This window comes from Schistocerca serialis, chromosome 1, assembly GCF_023864345.2.
Source record: "Schistocerca serialis cubense isolate TAMUIC-IGC-003099 chromosome 1, iqSchSeri2.2, whole genome shotgun sequence".
Lineage (NCBI taxonomy): Eukaryota > Metazoa > Arthropoda > Insecta > Orthoptera > Acrididae > Schistocerca > Schistocerca serialis.
The window spans coordinates 1,107,669,283-1,107,687,367 of NC_064638.1; the positions used below are offsets into that span (position 1 = coordinate 1,107,669,283).

Below are 18,085 nucleotides of genomic sequence, written 5' to 3' on the forward strand. Positions count from 1 at the left end.
TACAACAACGAAAATTCCGGCAATAACACATTAAACACAGGCGTGTGCAGGGATGCCAACGGCATATCGCTCCAACACACCATGGGCTCGAAATTAAGAACGTTCCGGAATTTTTTGAACAAACCTCGTATTCCTGGCATTATAATAATATCTATCCTTTATTTCAATATCGTATCGCTAATGTAAAATATCCTATCGCCCCGTATTATGAAATGGATTTACATGACCTACTTGATGATGTATTCGAGATCTTCAGTAATACATGCGTTGTAACTGGTATTACTGAGCTGGTTGGTTAGTTAGTTAGTTAGTTGGTTGCGCGTTCCATTGGTCAATCACACGGTACGATAGCCGTTACGATGTGGAACGTGTCAAGTGCACAAGAAATGCACATATGATACAAGATTTTTTAATATATATATATTACAATACAGAGCTAAAGATTAATATTTCTATTATTTGCCCCATTCCCTTAAATGCACGAAATGTATATACTATATTTATAGATTTATTTATTCCTATTCAAGAATTCATCTATGATATAGAAGAAGTTGTCAAATAGATATGATTTCAATTTATTTTTGAAGCTATTACTGCTGTCTGTCAGACATATTATTTCATCTGGTAATTTGTCGAAAATTTTTATAGCAGCATATTTTACCCTTTTCTGTGCCAAAGATAGGTTGAGTAAAAGATAGTGTAAGTCTTTGTTTTTTTCTGGTATTAGAATGATGAATGTCACTGTTGTTTTTAAACTGGTTCATGTTGTTGAGAACAAATTTCATTAGTGAGTAAATGTACTGTGAGGCTGTTGTAAGAATTCCCAATCTTTTAAAAAGATGTGCGACTATGAACCCCACACATTATTCTAACCATTTTCTTTTGAGCAGTGAATACTTTTTGTCTAAATCTTGAGTTACCCCAAAATATTATTCCGTATCACATCAGAGAGTGACAGTATGCGAAGTATGGTAGCTTACTCATTTCTATATCCTCAAAATTGGCAATTATTCTGATTGCAAAAGTTGCTGAATCTAGTCGCTTTACAAGATCCAAAATATGAATTTTCCAATTAAGATTCTCATACCCAAAAACTTAGTATACTCTACCCTGTCTACTGACTTCTGTTGATGTGTTATATTTATTGAAGGAACTGTATTTTTTTTTCACCAGAAAATTGGATGTACTGTGTTTTCTCAAAGTTTAGAGCAATCCCATTTGCAGAGAACCAATTAATGACTTTTCCAAAGACCTTATTTGTATCATTTTCAATTGGCATTTCTTTTACTGGATTAATAATGATGCTTGTATCATCAGCAAACAGTGTCAGTTCAGCTTCCTGTTTCAGATAGGAAGGGAGGTCATTTACATATATCAAGAACAGAAGGGGACACATGATTGAACCCTGTGGAACATCTAATGTAATTTCACCCCAGTTAGATGAAGTGGCAAACTTATTTAAATCACTTAACCGATATAAAGAAACTTTTTGTTTCCTACTCTGTAGGTATGACTTAAGCCACTGATGTGCTATTCCATTTATACCACAGAAATGAATAGTCACCATTATCATTGCAAAAGTGGAAGCTGTGTCTCAATTGCTCATTAACTGTATGTACCAGTGCCCTGTAATGTGTAAAATGTACCTTGAGAACTGTGAGTCAAGAACATCCATTCTAAATGTTCCTTTCCTTCTTTGTAAGTCTATATGCTGCTATTGATAACTTACTTATTTTGTAATTTCCGTAAGAGTATTGATCAGGAGTAGCCTGATACTGTCTATTGCATGAACTATTGAGCTTTGACATATAGTTTATCAATGACTTAGCTTCTAATGTGAACCGACCAGAAATTTGATTGGATGTTATCTTTGTTGATCTATTTGCTCATGAATTACTCATTGAAGGTGAACAAATATGATACCATCTTACTTCATCTATTGTGTGTAAATAAATATTAGTATTAAGATACCTTCCAAGACATTTACATTATGGATTGGCTATTAGTTAATATCTATTTGAAAAATAATATCTTATGTTATTGCATTGTCACAATTGTTACTTTTATTACGGTTCAGTATACAATAACTGTTCGCCTAATGTAGTGACATCTCGCTCTGCCCTGTCAGAATGATGCTGTGCAATAAAAAATAACAGCATTACAACTTATAGTTCTTAACACAAAAATGTGAATAAGTGAGAAGATACAATGTAAAATCTGCTTAGAAAGAACAGGATAGCCTGTGTATCTGAGCTACAAATATATTTCACACAGTAACGTCTTGTATCATTGTTACATCTATCAAAGTTTTGATTATGGTGTTATGTCTGAATATTAGCAACTTCTGAAATTTGTCAACAAAATTGACAGTGAAATAGTACGCTATAAGCCTGTATTAAGTGGTTGAAATATTGTGACGTAAACAGTTCAGTAAAAGTGATGTCCCTCAGCAGCGAAGATGAGTAAATGCTCATAGCTCTTACGGTACGCATTCAGAGCCCATGTTTACTGGACATTTTTTTTCTCCTTTTGATCCATACTACCATCTTAAAAATAGAGAAGCAAAGTACTTCACTAAAAGACATTTGTCATACAGTAGCGAAGATGAACAAGTTTTCATTCCTCGCAAGGTATGTATTTTATATTTACTAGATATGTTTTTCTAGTTTTTAGTCCATATTACCATCTATGAAAGTTTGTTGATGGAGTTCTGCTTCACCCTTGTATATGATTGTTTTTAAAGCACTATTACCCTCCATTCGGACGGAGAGCCACTGTGTCGGCTAGAATGGAAATGGTCCTCCAGAGGATATGTGAGTTGTCGATACCTGCAAGAGCTGAAGATGACGACATGTTCTTTCCTACTTTTACACACAATTACAGGTACATCCTGTTCTGCGTTTTGCCTGAGTCACGCCTGTTACGTCTACTCTGTATTAACAGCTGTCACTTAAATTCAGATGTCTAAATCCAAATAAAGCGACTTGAAGGCTATTCTAGGAACACTCCACTGTTTGGATCTTTCGCTCTTTGTCTTTCACATACGACTTACGTAATTAACGGTATAAAATTAGCGAATCTGTAAACATTTCTCTTAAATACACTGAAGAGCCAAAGAAACTGGTATATCTGCCTAATATCGTGTAGGGCCTACACGAGCACGAAGAAGTGTCGCAACACAATGTGGCATGGACTCGACTAATGTCTGAAGTAGTGCTGGAGGGAACTGACACAATGAATCCTGCAGGGCTGCCCACAAATCCGTAAGAGAACGAGGGGGCATAGTGCTTAGAGCCATTTGAACCATTTTGTTTCTCATAAACATTTTTTTCTTTTTGTAAGTCATGGAATCTCGTACGTCTAATGTTATAGGTGTACGGGCTACTAAATTAATATTGTAACCACAATAGCAGAGCGAAAATGCACTGTAGAACCACAGCTATAACAATACTTTAATATCAAATAAATATATGCATTGCCTAATGCCTGATCATTGAATATGAAGCAAATTACGTGTTCCTTGACGATAAAGGGGAAATTATTTCCGCCGTGAGCTACCCCTGCTGTAGCTAGAGTCGTCAGTCCAGCTAAAATACTTGCAAGAGAATCAAGAGTTACTTGAATGTAACCAAAAATTTATGAACTCGACACACTTTGACGTACTATTGTAATCTAATGGCAGTTACTGCTCGGAGTGACCCTTTCGCGAGACAAATATATTCATTTGTACATCACACACTGAAGAAAGCTTTTTTGTTTAGTTAATGAAGTCATCGTACGCACTCTCAGACCGTCCAAAACTTCCTGTATTATATTACTTTTATTATATTTCACACTGTATTTATTACTTATATTGAATTTAAATACTTATTTTTATCCATTTCGAATCCAAGCAGCACAATTACAGTTGCAAAAATGCGGAATATTTATCCCGTTAAAAAAATGAAAGTGAGATCCTTGCCTAGCAACAACAAACACACAGAATAGCTCCATTATAATTTGATAAGTTCGGACTGATTTTCTAATGGTGTAGTGATGATTTTTCGCCTATTCACTTCTTATGTAACTTATGCGGAAATTCAGCACATTTGCGCCCGTTTCGCTTTGAGCGGCCCGACTTGAAGCGTAGTTGCAGAGGATGAGGTTTCGCTTTTGTTGAAGAAAACTGTAAGTAATCATATCTGCGTTTATACCACGCAATGTATTTTCGACCTTAGTGCCACCGAACCGTCTTTTTAATCTTTAGTTAATTAAAAGCGGCTAATAAACTTACGAAAACGCATAAACTATCTCCGATTTGTTTGGATATTATTTCGTAAAGAAATGTAATATCTTTGATTTGCAATGAGACGTTTTTAAGTGACGTATGACGTAAGTTTTTTTAGAAATTCGTAGCGATTTCCGAGATAACTGAGACCTAACAGCAGAGCTTTTACAATCATTATTGTCATACTTTTTGCGCTTCTCCGGACAATGTCGCGACTTCCAAGTTGGTCTTCAGGTTGGGACCTGAAGAACGCTGCTTTCTTAAACTACTACGAGTGAAGCGAGCAGCATTGACTTGGTTTTCACACACTTTTGCTGCTTCTGTTGTTGTCGATATTTCCGATATGGTGGTTAAGTTGTGAACTAAGTTCTTAGCTTAAACTTATTTAAAAATATCGTTTTATATTATGGCGCAAATGTTTATATTTCACTCAGCCAATCTGTCATTGGCTCCGCAATGTTGTGTCATCGTTTAATATCACACGTTGCCAACTGCCATCCTGCATTTCGCAATTCTGTCATAGAAAATAATTTTTTGAAAAGTTTTATGGTTTTTACTAGTAGATGCACTATTAGTCTACTTTTCATTTTTGTATCTGTGTACATAAGAGATGAGCAGATCTTGTAATCTGCTTCGGACTCTGCTAACGTTTTACCAAAAGTCGGAGAATTTATTTTAATAGGATTTTATTCAGAATTTCTACGTTTTTAAAATGAATAATTCCGTTAACGGTAAGCAACTGTCTTATAAACTGGGAGTGTAAGTAAATATTTTGTCATTTGAAAAGTAACACTCATACATCTCCATCTACATCTACATGGATACTCTGCAAATCACATTTAAGTGCCTGGCAGAGGGTTCCTCGAACCACCTCCACAATTCTCTATTATTCCAATCTCGTAGAGCGCGCGAGAATAATTAACAACTATATCTTTCCGTACGACCTCTAATTTCCCTTATTTTATCTTGGTGAGCGTTCCTCCCTATGTAAGTCGATGTCAACAAAATATTTTTGCATTCGGAGGAGAAAGTTGGTGATTGGAATTTCGCGAGAAGATTCCGTCGCAACGAAAAACGCCTTTCTTTTAATGATGTCCATCCCAAATCCTGTATCATTTCTGTGACACTCTCTCCCATATTTCGCGATAATACAAAACGTGCTGCCTTTCTTTGAACTTTTTCGATGTACTCAGTCAGTCCTATCTAGTAAGGAACCCACTCCGCGCAACAGTATTCTAGACGTGGACGGACAAGCGCAGTGTAGGCAGTCTCCTTATCTCCTTAGTAGGTCTGTTACATTTTCTAAGTGTCCTGCCAATAAAACTAAGTCTTTGGTTAGCCTTCCCCACAACACTTTCTGTGTGTTCCTTCCAATTTAAATTGTTCGTAATTGTAATACCTAGGTATTTAGTTGAATTTAGGGCTTTTAGATTAGACTGATTTATCGTGTATCCGAAGTCAAACGCGTTCCTTTTAGCACTCATGTGGATGATCTCACACTTTTCGTTATTTAAGGTCAACTGCAACTTTTCGCACCGTTCCGGTATTTCTTATAAATCGTTTTGCTATTTGTTTTGATCTTCTGATGACTTTATTAGTCAACAAACGACAGCATCATCTGCAAACAACCGAAGACGGCTGCTTGAATTGTCTCCCAAATCGTTTATATAGATAAGGAACAGCAAAGGGCCTATAACACTACCTCGGGGAACGCAAGAAATCACTTCTGTTTTACTCCATGACTTTCCGTCAATTTCTACGAACTGTGTGACCTCTCTAACAGGAAATCACACATCCAGCCACATAACTGAGCCAACATTCCATAAGCACGCAATTTCACCAAGAGCCGCTTGTGTGGTACAGTATCAAAAGCCTTCTGGAAATCCAGAAATACGGAATCGATCTGAAATCCCTTGTCAATAGTACTCAGCGCTCTATGTGAATAAAGAGCTAGTTGTGTTTCACAGGAACGATGTTTTCTAAACCCATGTTGACTGTGCGTCAATAGACGGTTTTCTTCGAGGTAATTCATTATGTTCGAACACAATATATGTTCTAAACTCCTGTTGAATATCGACGTTAACGATATGGGCGTGTAATTTAGTGGATTACTCCTTATTTCCTTTAATTTAGCAATGAGGCAGGGAAAGAAAACATCACCAATTTAGCACGATACTTAGAACTAACAATGACAAATGACTATCCGTTATAACAATGACAACGATGTCAGGGAAGTCCAAACAGAATTGAAATGATACATTTTCAGTGTTCGTTTTATTTTTCAGTAGATCACATACGAGTGAATTCCCATAAATAAAAACTTCTGAAGCTTCATGAGCTAGAAATTATAACTGAAGAGAAATTGCCAGACAGTCAACCCATGGCGCGCAAATCAACACAGACTATATTCAGCCTGTATTTGAGAATGGGAGCACTTAGCGACTTGCAACCATCTTTACGAATAATCTCAAACCTTTTCGAAACTTTTTCTCGCTGACATAAATCCCCCCCCACACACACACACGCAAACTCACACACACGCACACAAAATAACTGAATAGAAAAAGTTTACCGCATACTACATTTACTTTCTACATTCAGTAAAACTTTATCATCAGAAACAAAGTTTTAATTTCTTACTTCTTTACCAGATGGCAGTTACAAGAGTCGAGGGACATGAAAGGGAAGCAGTGGTTTGGAAGGCAGTGAGACAGAGTTGTAGCCTCTCCCCGATGTTATTCAATCTGTATATTGAGCAAGCAGTAAAGGAAACAAAAGAAAAAAAAAGAAAAAAAAACTTCGGAGTAGGTATTGTAAGGTTTCAGGCAAATCCAACACCTTCCATGAAAACCCTGACATGATAAGCAAATCCAGTAGTATGTCACATAGCTCCGAATAAATCGTGACATTAAATTAACCAAAGTAATACGAGTAACGAGTGCTGTCTGCCGCCCCCTGACGAACACCGACAAGGTAATGAACGCATACGATGCCGCATAACAGCGCATAAAGCTTCACTCAGAACTGCAGAAGTCTCATCTGTTACATCCCCTTTTTGCGTAATACTAGTGTCGATCGTCAATTAAAGCTCATGGTGTTCATATTTGCCACTTGAAGTAAAAATCTGAAACGTGATGATTTTTCTATTATATAGTTATTGAGAAGCCACATCAGCCATCTTACGACAAGTTAGATAAGTAATTAAAGATAATTGAGGGTCACTGTAGACCATTTTGATAGTTTTCTCTTTTGTGAAACTTAATTTAAACCTAGATTATAGATGTGATATGGCATAGGTCATCCTTTGATCCATTGTAGAACTTGGAAACCCATTCAGGGAATATTCGTTCACATTTTTCTTGAACGCAGTTGGTTTTTACCATCCTGTATTAAAACATTTCCTTTTATCAGTAGTGCAATTTCTAAACAATGTTTTGTGAGTAGAATAAAATTTCCAATGGTAAACTTAACTGCTTTATCGACGTTATTTTACCAGCTAATTAAAAATAGGAAAGCCTTGAACCCCTTCCACTAAATTTAGTTAGTATTAAGATTATTTTACAGGAAGTGCACTGGAGCTGACGCTGAAATCATTAAGTATTTGGTTATATCATCGCTAGTCTCACTGAACTCTTCTGAACTCTACATGTCATGTGTGGTCTGACGTATCCTTACCAGCAACAGGTCCCAGGTTCAAACTAGTCAATTCCCTAAAAAACACGCTCAGAGCGTCGTTGCGCGAAAGTGGTAGGAAGATCACGATATAGAACAGCAGAAACCACGCACAGTATTAAAATCCATGGACAAGAAAGAAAAACTTTGAGGTACGCCGGTGACATTGTAATTCTGCCAGAGACAGCAAAGGACGTCGAAGAGCAGCTGAACGGAATGGATAGTGTCTTGAAGGGAAGATATAAGACGAACATCAACAAAGGCAAAACGAGGATAATGGAATGTAATCGAATTAAGTCGGGTGATGCTGAGGGAATTAGATTAGGAAATGAGACACTTAAAGTTGTAAAGGAGTTTTCTTATTTGGGGAGCAAAATAACTGCTGATGGTCGAGGTAGAGAGGATATAAAATGTAGATTGGCAATGGCAAGGAAAGCTTTTCTGAAAAAGAGAAATTTGTTAATATCGAGTATAGATTTAAGTGTCAGGAAGTCGTTTCTGAAAGTATTTGTATGGAGTGTAGCCATGTACAGAAGTGAAACATGGACGATAAATAGTTTAGATAAGAAGAGAATAGAAGCTTTCGAAATGTGGTGCTACAGAAGAATGCTGAAGATTAGATGGGTTGATCACATAACTAATGAGGAGGTATTGAATAGAATTGGGGAGAAGAGGAGTTTGTGGCACAACTTGACTAGAAGAAGGGATCGGTTGGTAGGACATGTTCTGAGGCATCAAGGGATCACCAATTTAGTATTGGAGGGCAGCGTGGAGGGTAAAAATCGTAGAGGGAGACCAAGCGATGAATACACTAAGCAGATTCAGAAGGATGTAGGTTGCACACGATAGAGTAGCATGGAGAGCTGCATCAGACCAGTCTCAGGACTGAAGACAACAACAACAACGTCTTTACTACTAACTTTATTCACTACACATTTTCAGACAGTATCCACATGTGCCACTGTACGTGCTTGAAACATTACACGTAGTTCAGGAGATATGCTGTCATAAGCTCTGAGGTATGTGAAGAACCAATTTTTTTTAAAGTGGAGCGCAAATTATTCAGAACATAATTAGGGCCTTGCGTCTTCAACCACAAATGTTTTACATACTTAACGTAAAACACATTTGTAAAGTAATCAGAATCTGAAATATTTTTATACAGAACGGTATATTATCGACACAGAAAGGCTATCCACGCATTAACGGAGCTCTGGGTGGCAGCAACCAGCAATTCCGGCCGCCATATTTTGTAATGTCAACATACGGAATTATATTAATGAGGTGGATGCAACAAAAGGTTTGTTTTGTGATCGAAATCTAACGTGAGACTACTTTTCTGAATCATAAATCATGGCCATGTATGTTCAAAGTGGTAAAATGTGTATTAAGGAATTGTCAAATATCAATAGATATGAATCATTTTCTCGTAAGTTTACATCTTCATGTATTCAGTATGTTGAGACACAGACCGAATTTATTTACTGGATGTTATCACTAAATGGCTTCCCCTGACTATGGAGAGGAATGTCATTATTGCATTCTGATAAATCTGTTGTTAAAACATTACTTCATTTGCTGATTTGTGCAAAACTAAACAAACAGAAGACAGACAGCAAAACAGATAAGACGAATTTGATACTGCTTAAAGGACATTGATTGGCCTTTCTTGTAATCTGTTATACTTAATAAGAAACACAACATCAGTTACATTTTAATGCCAAATAACTGTACACCTAGAAAACAGAACTTGTCAAATACTCTATATCATAAACGTGTTTCATTTCATTTCTCTTTGTTCCCACTACCTTTACAACAGAAATATTAGATTGTCTGTAGAGATTTGTTTTGCAGCTCATCGGAAGCCTGAGACTAGAAACAATGGTTTTGCTTGTTAAAGATTAATAATTGTTTTTACACCATGCCAGCAAAGCAACAGTTTAACAGCACATTTGTGACGTCATGTAGCATGGTGAATCATGTAACAGGTTACACAAATGTAAGAATGTTCAACTTAAATGAAGTGATCTTGAGGCATCTGGTAGCTCTTTTCCGAGAAAGAATATCCGAACGCTGTATGGTATAAAACATGACAGTCTTGGCTTCTATTAGCCACAAAAAACGTCATAATGGAAAACAACAATGACCTTGCCCACACACTTTTTTTACTCGACTATCGCTTGCTTTCATTAGAAAAACCAACGATCTGTCCAGTGTACCTCTGATAAATATGCTATTAAGAGTGAAATGTCATTCGTCTCAGAAGTAGAATAACCGAATTTAATAGTTATAAATGAATTCGCCTGTATCTGGGAAAGACACATTGGCGATCACAAAATACGCATATTTACACTATCGTAAAGTCACCAAAATAATGCACCAGCTCGCATTTCGCAAATATCACTTTTGAGATGCCGTACTACACGACAAACGCATTTCACAATGGGAATTAATTCCCGAAACGCGTCGTTTCTGTGACCAGCAGCAGCAAATGCTACTGTATAACAAAAACAAACATAAGATTCCGTCCTAGCAGACGTCTAACATCGCCCAACCAGACATTGCAAAGCGATTCAGTTATCTATAATGAAGTACTATCTGAAAGAAACAACATAAATATACAGTCAGATCGTGATGAGATTTCATAGTGGTGCAGAGATTGTAACTTGCCTTACATGTTCATAAATGTAAAATATTGTAATTTATAAAATGAAAAAACTTAGTATCCCATGACTTCAACATCAGTGAATCACTGCTGGAATCAGCCAACTCATACAAATGCCTGGGTGTAGCTTTTTATAAAGTGGAATGATCAAATCAGTTCACTCATGAGTAAAACAGGTGGTAGATCTCGGTTTATTGGTAGAACACTGAGGAAGTGCAATTTATCTACAAAGGAAATCGCTTACAAATAACTCGTGCGACCGATCCTAGGATATTGCTGAAGTGTGTGGGACCCGTATCCGATACGATTGACTGGGAATACGGAACGTGTACAGAGAAGGGCAGCACGAATGGTCACAGGTTTCTTTATCCGTGGGAGAGTGTCACAGAGATTCTGAAGGAACTGAGCTGGAAGATTCCTGAAGATAGACGTAAACTACCCCGAGAAAGTCTATTAACAAAATTTTCAAGAACCGGCTTTAAATGATTGCTCTAGGAAAATATTACAACCGCCTTCGTATCGCCGGCATAGGGATCGTGATGATAAGATTAGAACAATTACTGGAGGCACAGGGGCATTAAAATAACCATTCTTCCCGCGATCCATACGTTTATGGAACAGAAAAAAACAATAATAACTGGTTCAGTGAGACGTACCCTCTGCCATGCTCCTCACGATGGTTTGCAGTGTGTTGATGTAAATGTAGATATAGACACCGCGGCTAAGTTTCCAATGTTGTTTATATGGGCCGTTGGTTTTATACAATGAATTCGATTCCTTTAAGAATGTGGTTGACGAGGGATGGAGGGCGAGTTACTAGCAATTTGCTAAGCTGAAACAACGAACGTGGAGCATTTTTCCATCGTCTACAATTTCCAAAAATGATATGTCTTGTAGAGGCCACGCTTTGCAAAGCACTCATTAACTTTAATAAGTAAATGTTCACCTAGTGAGCTGTCTTTCATTGCAGTGATATCATTAACACTGCAGATAGAACTCAGCAGCTACACAGTGTCAGTAACGTCTGCGCTTTAATACAGAGCAAGAGAATGCCAGTCAGACTGCTTACGCATAACTGAAGACTAGAAATAAAAAAAGGTCTTCAGTGCGAATATCATGAATTTGAGGAAAACAGGTTTAAGATACTAGGTAATTAATGGTCATAACGGAAGTATTAAATGTTTTATTGGCAAGTTAAGCCTAGTCTGGATCTAGTTTCGAACGGAAATTACAGGCATTTTATTGTAATAGCTTGCCTAGTATGGATCTAATTTCGAAAGGAAATTACAAACATTGTATTGTAATAGTATGAAAAACTTACTGAAAGTAGAAATGCAATGAAAAGCTCTAAATGCCACAGTTCAGTACTCAACAGAAAGATGTTAAAAGTTCATTCCGTTTTCGTAAAACTGTATGTGGTCGTTATTTGTTAGGTACTGCATCATTTCAAACAAATCCTTCTTCTTTTCTTCACAGATCTAAATTGTAACAGCCAGGTTAGACAGTTGTATTTTCTTGATGTCCTGTACTTGTACACATTTTCTCAAAATTGGGGTACCTTTACAGACCTCAATTTCACTTAACATTCTCCTGGTCTTAACTAGATAAGGTTTATGTTTACCGAAACATAGCCACTGCACTGTGTATATGTTCAGATTTGCTGTGCTTATATTACCATATGCTGCAGACTTGAAATCTAAGAAGTAAAACAGCTTTATTTGTCTTGATTACCACATCATGTCCTTTACATCTTCTGGAACAATACATTTGGAAACTCACGAACAAATATTCTGTCCAGTTATGGTGTAGGTAAGCGATCAGTAATAAGACTTCCTTCCTGTGCTGGACAAGCTTTCGCAGGAATACATTTATTTCTTAAACTTATGCATTCATTCCCTCCATTTTTCAGCTTTTCCCTATTGTTGCCACTGTGCTGTCTCCTTTGATTCGCCGTTTCTTTCCTCTCAAACTGTTCAAACATCTGCTAGCTCCGTCATTTTATTTAAAGCTATCATTTTTTTTTTTCATATTTCAAGAACGTATCCCGTAGCTGAGCTTAATGGTGAGTCGGGGACGGGGCGTGGGATGTGAGGTCGTGAGGGACCTATGTTAGTTACGCAGTAAATAACGAAATAGTTTTGAGTTTTCACGGCAAATGGCTCAAGGTACACTAGCTAGTAGTCAGTATCCATTTCATATGCTACCTTTTTTCAAACTAGTACTGAATTAACCCTAGGACGCCTAAGGGGGGGCGGGGTACTTTGAACCCACAATTTGCAAAGAAAAAATAAATAAACTTATTATGGGTCCGACAACCCCCCCCCCCCCGCCCCCCCCCCACCCCACCTTAGGCTTCCATGCTATAGAAAATTTCCCTTAGTAGGATTTCGTGTTTCTCATCTCTACAACAATGCAACTTAGTTTCTTGTTGGTTGGTATTCTTGATATTCACAACAATCGGTTTACTTTCAGAGGAAGTGATTGTTGATGTCAGTCAGCTGTTATTTATCTTGTAAACTTGCAGTGAGTTAGTGCAGCTCCCTACTGTTCACACCCAGACTTAGAAATGACTAAAAGAATGCGTGACTCGTCTTTAGAAAGAGTTCTGAAAGAAATTTTAGATGAAAATTCTGACTCAGGGAGTGAAAGTGAATATGAGGATGGTGTTATGGAGTATGATTCAGATCGGGAAAGTGATGTGGATGTTAGAGAAAATGAAGATAGCGCAGCTTCAGGCAGTGACCAACCAGGATGTTATCGTGGCAAAGTCTGGAAGAAGGTACGTAACCACACAGCCTAGAATTCCTCGGAGGTCTGTTGCTAATATAGTAAGAGAGCAGGCAGGAGTAACTCCAGCTGGTGTTTGCCATTCACCTGGAGAAGCCTTGAAGTTGCTTCTTACGCCTGACATCATGGATGTTATAGTAAAACATTCAAATGAAGAGGCAGTTAGGCGAAATGTTACTTTGACTAATGAGAAAGAATTGTATGCCTTTATAGGAATCCTGATACTCACGGGGGCAAATAAGGACAGTTCTGTCAGTGTACACGATCTTTGGTCAGACCTAATGCGTCGGCCAGTTTACAAGGGTATTACGGCAAGAGAACGTTTCAAGGACCTTATTGCAATCATAAGGTTTGATGACAAAAGTACCCGCCAGCTAAGAAGGGAAGCAGACAAGTTCTCAGCAATCCGTGATGTTTTCAACAAAGTGAATGATAGGTTTCCACTACTGTATAAACCAGGGGTCCACCTCACCATTGATGAGATAATCAGCTTGTTTAGAGGGCGCTGCCCCTTCAAAATATTTATGAAGGATAAACTGGGCAAGTATGGCATCCTTATATGCATGATGTCCGATGCAGTTGACAGATACGTCTTGAATATGGAACCCTATGCAGGTAATGTTCAGAATTTGTCGAAAAAAGAATGGGGTTCAGCAGCTGTCGTCAAACGTCTGGTAGCACCTGTGAAAAATACTGATCGAAATATAACTACAGACTGATACTACACATCGGTGGATTTGGCGGAAGAGTTATACCAAGACTACAAAGTTACTACAGTAGGAACTCTCCAGTCAAACAGGAAGCATATTCCAGACATAATGAAGAACACGTCAAATCGAGAGCTATATTCATGAATGTTCTTGTTCACAGACCCATCATCAGGTAGGCCTCCAGTAACTTTGGTGTCCTACATAGCAAAAACGAAACCAAGTAAAACCTTACTGATGTTGTCAACAATGCGCCAAGATAAAGGCACTGTTGGAGGAGAGAAGAATAAAACCGAGATAAATGCATATTATAATTCCACTAAAGGTGGTATTGATACCATTGATCAAATGGTGTGTGTGTACACCTGCAAGAGGGAAACAGAGAGATGGCCTCTATCTGTATTTTACTCTCTCATTGACATTTGTGCTATCAGTGCAACCACCATATTCATCCAGCAACATCCAAGATGGGATGAAAAGAAACACAACAAACGGAAACTTTATCTTCTGCAAGCTGGGACGGAACTAGTGAAATTGCAGGTAGAAGAAAGAAGTGCCAATGCAACAGGGTTATCTAACCAAATTGTTCAATCAATGGAGACTATTCTACAAACGAAAATCAAAGAAGTGACAACAGAAGCACGTCATCCTCCCGCAGGGAAAGGTCGGTGCCACATTTGTGTAAGAGAAGCTAAATAAAGAAGCAGAAGTACAACAATCAAAGTAAACCAAAATAGTTATGTGGACAGTGTCATAAACATGTGTGTAACACACATTCAGAAATAAAATTGTGAAGTGTGTCTCTTGCCTTGAAGTTGAGGACTCAGAGTAGTCTATTGTATACGAACACATCTGTATTTTGTATTGTAATATGTCAATTTTTTATTCACCCAATCCAATATTTATAACAATTAACAACATTTATAAACCGATGTCTTAGTTAAAATACATAAACCATTTTGAAAGTTATAATTTTTCGTCAGTAAACTTATTTAATACCCGTGGGCTCGCCGAACCCCGCCCCCCTAGGCATCCAAGTTAGAAAAAAAGGCTTGGCCGTCCTAGGGTTAACACACAGAGGCTGGATGTGAATTCAACTTCCGAAAACACTTTTCTAGAGAGGGCACAGCTGAGTTGCATCCATGGCTGCTGGAACCTCTTAAGTACTGGTCGCTTCAATATAAAAAAAATAAAAATTATGCAAATATAAAATTTACAAAGAGACTGAGAGTCCACAATATACAGGCAGTACAGTACAGGCTAGTACAGGATCAGTTCAGCTGTTGGGAATCGTTTCGATACGACAGTTTTGCATCTGCCCTAGTTGTCATGGTCACCACCATGCATTTCGTTACTAACCTGTAATTTTTTAACTGAATGATTAGAATCAGTATCCGATTTCCAACTCCTAACCAACATGGAAGGCTCTCATTACCAAGAGGACTCCATTAGATCCACACACACCTGCACTCACACACGCACAAAATTTTTCCTCATTTATTTACACAGTCACCATTGTTCTACACAGAGCCAAATTTACGCATGGGCCAGATAGGCCCAGTTCTAGCGCGCCGGAAGGAAAGAGAGCGCCGAGAGACTTCGATCGGCACTTGAATTTTCGACAGGCTTGGATACAGAAAAGACAAATAAAAGGATTGATCTAAAGGAATTTGAAAACATTAAGACACACCAGCAACACTGTCGTTAATTCGGGACCTAGGCGGTTAATATTGCTGTACGATATTGTGCAATATTACTGTAGTTCTCCCTACCCTGCCCTGGTTCGAAATTTTGAACGATCAAGGTATTGTTGCTATTTAAAGTGCTCTATGTCCTTTCAAGCAGAAGGGAAAAAAAGATGGAAAACTGGGGAGCGTCAAAAATTCCCTCACTAAAAGTCTTCAGAAAACTGAGGCTGAACTACAAATGATTGCCCTATGTTTGGCAACTAAAAAAGCAAGACGACCACACTCGCAGCTGTGCAGGTACGCTCTCTTCATGTGTCTCAACATTATATAATGTCACCAGGCATTTGTACAATGAGATGCACATTAACGTGTATAATCTTTCTTCTCAATTTGAACTCCTTTTAGTTGATAAATGGAACACTGAACCAAAAAAGACGAGAGACTGTACTTCAACGAAAAATGTGAGCGACTGGCAAGATTATTGTCAAAATGCACAATATTTATCAGTTAGTGCACTGTATTCAGAAGTTTTTGATTTGTTCGGTATTACTCCGCAATCTCTCAATCTAACCCGGTACAACAATATTGTACAACTGGAAGTACTGAGCAATTACATTGACCTTCTATGGGCCACTTACTGTAGCGTTTGGTTCATAATTGTTAATGTTGCTAGTCGGAACTGCTGTATAGTTATCTTTTGCATCGAATCGTATACAAACTGACATTGCTTTGGTTCTCAGCTGCCGTCTTCAGGAATGTTCACTATTAGCCTTGTTTAAGAAGTATCCAGTACTATGAGCGGCACGAACAAACTAAATGGTACACAAAATAGGAAACGAACAATTGAACGAAAAAGAAAGATATTGTTCAGGCTAAAAGATTCATTACACATGTTTTTTCTAAGCACGAAAATGGAAATTTGAACTGCCAGGTCTGTAATATTAACATTAACAGGTGAAATTTTGATACCATTTAATGAAAACGAACGAGTGATAGTGCTCGGGGGAAGGGACAGAAGGGGTTGAAAGCCGAATGCACTTGGGCGCCACCTCTTGTAAATCCGGCCCTATTTCTGCAGAAGAGATCTTCTTCCACCTAAACCTCCTACACATAATACCATCCCATGGGATATACACCACGCCAGAACTAAAACTTCTTCAGCACGTAACTGTCTACAAAATGTTTACGAGTAGGAGGTGATGGGAGATGTAGTATTAAAGTGCTCGTAAGCATACGCAGTGTGTTCTGTCTAGTCAATTCTGAAAGGCACAGGTTACTTTCAGAAGTGTTTGACACTGCACCTCAGATATTATTTGTGTTTTCACCACCATGAAATCTGCCTCGAGCTCTCTTTTTATTCTAGAAACACAAGTAGTACGGTGTTACATGAAGACTGTGCTAGTTTTAACTTTTTACGGGTTTTGCGTATCACTGCATGATCCGCTTCTTGGTCTCTATAATGCCATTAGAAAGCATGTTTCACCTCTACCGATAATCATGGCGTGTCCTAACCTACACATCACCGGATTGCGAGCACCGCCTTGGCGTTTCCAGTTTATGTCGAAGTTAGTGTGACTATCTTATCCGGGCACCAGTATTATAACTACCCGTGAACATACACAAACCAAGCGCCAACTTAAACTCTGGCGGATGGGTACACGTCAAGATTAGTGGGACACAACTAATAACGGTCGTAGAGTATATGACTTCCTCCGCAACCTAAGGATATACAATAAAATGAATACATCAGTTTACGAGACTGCTGCGCCTGAGACAGCAAAACTGTTCTCCGCTACAAAACGAGAGGGGTAAAGTGTCGTAAATAATTTGTGAGCGACGAGAGTCAGCACATAGCACCGGCTGATTCCTGCCACCCTTGAGCGTATGTAGGCAATTTTTCACACAAGTACGTCCGCTGACTCACCTGCGGAGTCGATATCAGCGGTCACGGAGACCAGCCCCCAACCGAGCACGAAGAAGAGCAGTGGGCGCCCCATCGCGTACTTCTCGCGAGGTGCCTGGCCGCGCTGTCTTAAGCGCTGCGCGCGGCGACCATTACCCTAATGGCAGATTGATTGCCTGCCGATAAGCGGGGGAAGTCAAGACGTCAGTACTCTCCACTCTCCCAGACTCCCGATGGAGCTTCAATGGAGACGAAAACTGGCTTCTGTGAGAGCAGCAGAAATAACTGTTGCAAAATGGAACTAAAGCACCATGTTTGTAAAGAGAGCAAGAACGTATAAACGACGGTCGTATCGCATTTGCATTGTGTTGGGCTCAGTTACTTTCGGAAGGTCAG

The 18,085-nt window shown here is 38.5% G+C and overlaps 1 protein-coding gene across 1 annotated transcript in view; it reads right to left on the reverse strand.

Moving 5' to 3' along the window:
- LOC126459310 (uncharacterized) overlaps positions 1–17,783 on the reverse strand; it is an 86,093-nt gene extending 68,310 nt beyond the window's left edge. Inside the window, exon 1 of the mRNA XM_050095852.1 lies at positions 17,711–17,783. Coding sequence (XP_049951809.1) covers positions 17,711–17,783 — 73 coding nt within the window. The remainder of the gene's footprint in view (positions 1–17,710) is intronic.
- Between the last annotated feature and the right edge of the window lie 302 nt (positions 17,784–18,085).